Below are 2,637 nucleotides of genomic sequence, written 5' to 3'. Positions count from 1 at the left end.
AGGAAAATCGCACAGAGAGACTCTAGCAATTCTGTGATAAACTGTGAGACTATGTGCGTACATATCTATGCTCTCACGCGAGTATGTATGTCCTCTTTCGAGCGATGTGAATAAACCCTCTCCGCGTATGCTGAAATAGTTAGCATCATTAGACGTACGCCGATTTTTCCAAAGTTTGACATAATTACTGCGCATACATAACAAATGGTTGCGGATAACACACAGATCATCTTAGCATGCTGACTTGTGACGGGGATGTAAGTAAATGACCTTTGCACAGCTTCAGGTTAAGTTGAAAGCAGTCATGCGGAGCAATTTAAAATAGACCTTCCCGAAATAAAATATGTATGTACCAACCGGTTACCTACGCTCAGCGAGCAGGTCTGCTTTGAGCGCCTCACCATGCACGATGTGTAGTACCGATCAGAAGTAATGCATTTACCTTTAGAGAGAAACGTTCCCCATCTCTCAGTGAACTCCAGTTACAGTCTTTTTTAAATGTAAACAGCAAGTAGAAAGTGTACTCTACTTACTATCAGTTCATAGATTTCACCATGCATGACAAGATAACAAAATAAAATTCTTTGGCTGTTAACAGGAACATATGTTGAGGTTTTCATCCTATGAATCAGTCAGATGAACAACAACGTGTAGTGGTCTTGTCTCGATCTTTGTTGAGGCTTACATGCTACGTATCAGTAAGATGGACAACCACCTGTAGTGATCCGTCTCGATCTGTGTTGAGGTTTAATCCTGTGCATTAGTCAGATGGATAACCACGTTTAGTGATCTTGTCTGGACCTATGTTGAGGTTTACATGCTATGTATCAGTGAGATGGACAACCGCGTGTAGTGATCTTGCCTGCATCTATATTGACGTGTACATGCTGTGTATCCATCGGATAGACAACCCCGTTTTGTATCTCCCAAGTCCCTTATTGCTCTGTAATCGCTCCATTATTGTTTTCTTTGTTTATGCTTGATCTTGTATGTATAATTCTTCAGTATCAAAATATGCAGATAATAGTTAAATATGGTAAAACTTCAAATATAATATAATTAAAGACGCACAAGACAATGTTGCAAAATGATCTTTTTTAGTGTTTCTGATTGATCGCAATTTAATACGAGAATATATTTCCCTACTGTTGACTGAATTTCCAGGTCTTCTATCGACGGATCATCAATGGAATTTTTACAAAGGAAGTGGAGGGCATGGTTTAGGAGTTTGGACGTAAATAGCGATGGCGTCGTGTCAAAACTAGACTACAGAAACAGCGAGCAAGATTTTGAAAACTTTTACAAGAATCTTGTTGATGAAGAAAGTATTGAGGGCATGAGGAAAGGATTCAGATTGTTTTGGGAGGAATTTATTTTCAGGAGAATCGGCCATAAAGACTCCATTAGTGAGGAAGAGTTTGTCACGTCCCTCACCAAAGAGTATCAAACTGATTCCGATGCTCTAGGCAAGTTAGCGCGGCAAATGTTTGGCGAAATTGCTCGGTGTGCCGACGTGGACCATGATGGCTTCTTAACATATGAAGAATTCGCCGTTCTGTTCAAAGCATTTGGACATAAAGATGAACGTATGATTAGGGAAATGTACGAAAACTACAAGCCGAAAGAAAAGGGAATTGGTGTGATGGAGTTCACGGAATCTTGGGTTGACACGGCAGTGGGACTTGACCGGGACAAGGTTAACATACCTTATGACGGGTTCTTGTCTCAACTCCGAGATATGGTTAGCATCTGAACATCACAGCTCTACCACTGAGAAAAGCAGTATCACTGTATTTTATGCTGAGATCAAATACTTGTACAAATCTATAATAGAATGCATCACTTCTGGTTTGGTCTAAATCTCTTTCATCTTCATCACAGAATGTTTTCATGTATTGTCCTGGCTATGTAAACAATATTGTTTGTGGTTTAACTAGAAATTTACGTAAACGGAAATGAAATGTTAAATTCAAACAGCTTGAATATTGTCAGAAAAAGCATTTCAATATATAAGAGCTTGTCTGAATAAGTGTTCTGTGTTTGACCATCCGTGGACAAGAAAGCAAAGGACAAATAACAACCACACTTCCTATATTTCCAAAAATACAAAAAAGAACTGTACTAACATACAAGAATATTTACGTATTGATATAACTGGTGTTTATCATATGGTGAAGAATATTTCTCTTATCTTACTGTGATCTGGTTTGTGGGTGGACGAAAACCCGTAGAAACTCCACCCTCATTTGGGAGGCCTGTTGGTAACAAACATCTAGGTGAAAAATCGCAAAAGAAGAATCGAAACCTGCGTTGGATCCCAAGACCTCATGAGGCCATTCTGGACTCTAAAATCTACAGCGAGATTGACATGTTATACAAATGAGCCAGTGGTTTTACATCGTCTCTCTTCCTACAGTAATAGCAATATAAAATACTACGGCATTGAGAATAAAATACAGCTAACGGTGAAATGGTCAAATAAACCTTAGTTAGGGTTTTTATTCTAGCTGTTCATGTAAATATATAAATAACAGCAGGTTACACCCAGCTTGCACCATGGTTGAGGAAGAATTAGGTTAAGCGAGAAACCAAAGCTTTGCACAGGATCTGCTTTCTTTGGCTGTTTTGTTTTCCATG

The 2,637-nt window shown here is 38.9% G+C and overlaps 1 protein-coding gene across 1 annotated transcript; it reads left to right on the top strand.

Moving 5' to 3' along the window:
* Positions 1-1,336: 1,336 nt before the first annotated feature.
* On the top strand, positions 1,337-1,753 carry LOC135475735 (uncharacterized). Its single transcript, XM_064755670.1, has one exon. The coding sequence runs from the start codon at positions 1,337-1,339 to the stop codon at positions 1,751-1,753; it is 417 nt and encodes a 138-aa protein (XP_064611740.1).
* Positions 1,754-2,637: the final 884 nt, after the last annotated feature.

Source organism: Liolophura sinensis, chromosome 9 (assembly GCF_032854445.1).
Source record: "Liolophura sinensis isolate JHLJ2023 chromosome 9, CUHK_Ljap_v2, whole genome shotgun sequence".
Taxonomy (NCBI): domain Eukaryota; kingdom Metazoa; phylum Mollusca; class Polyplacophora; order Chitonida; family Chitonidae; genus Liolophura; species Liolophura sinensis.
Note: the sequence above shows the minus strand (reverse complement) of the source record. Positions and strands in the feature narration are given on the sequence as shown.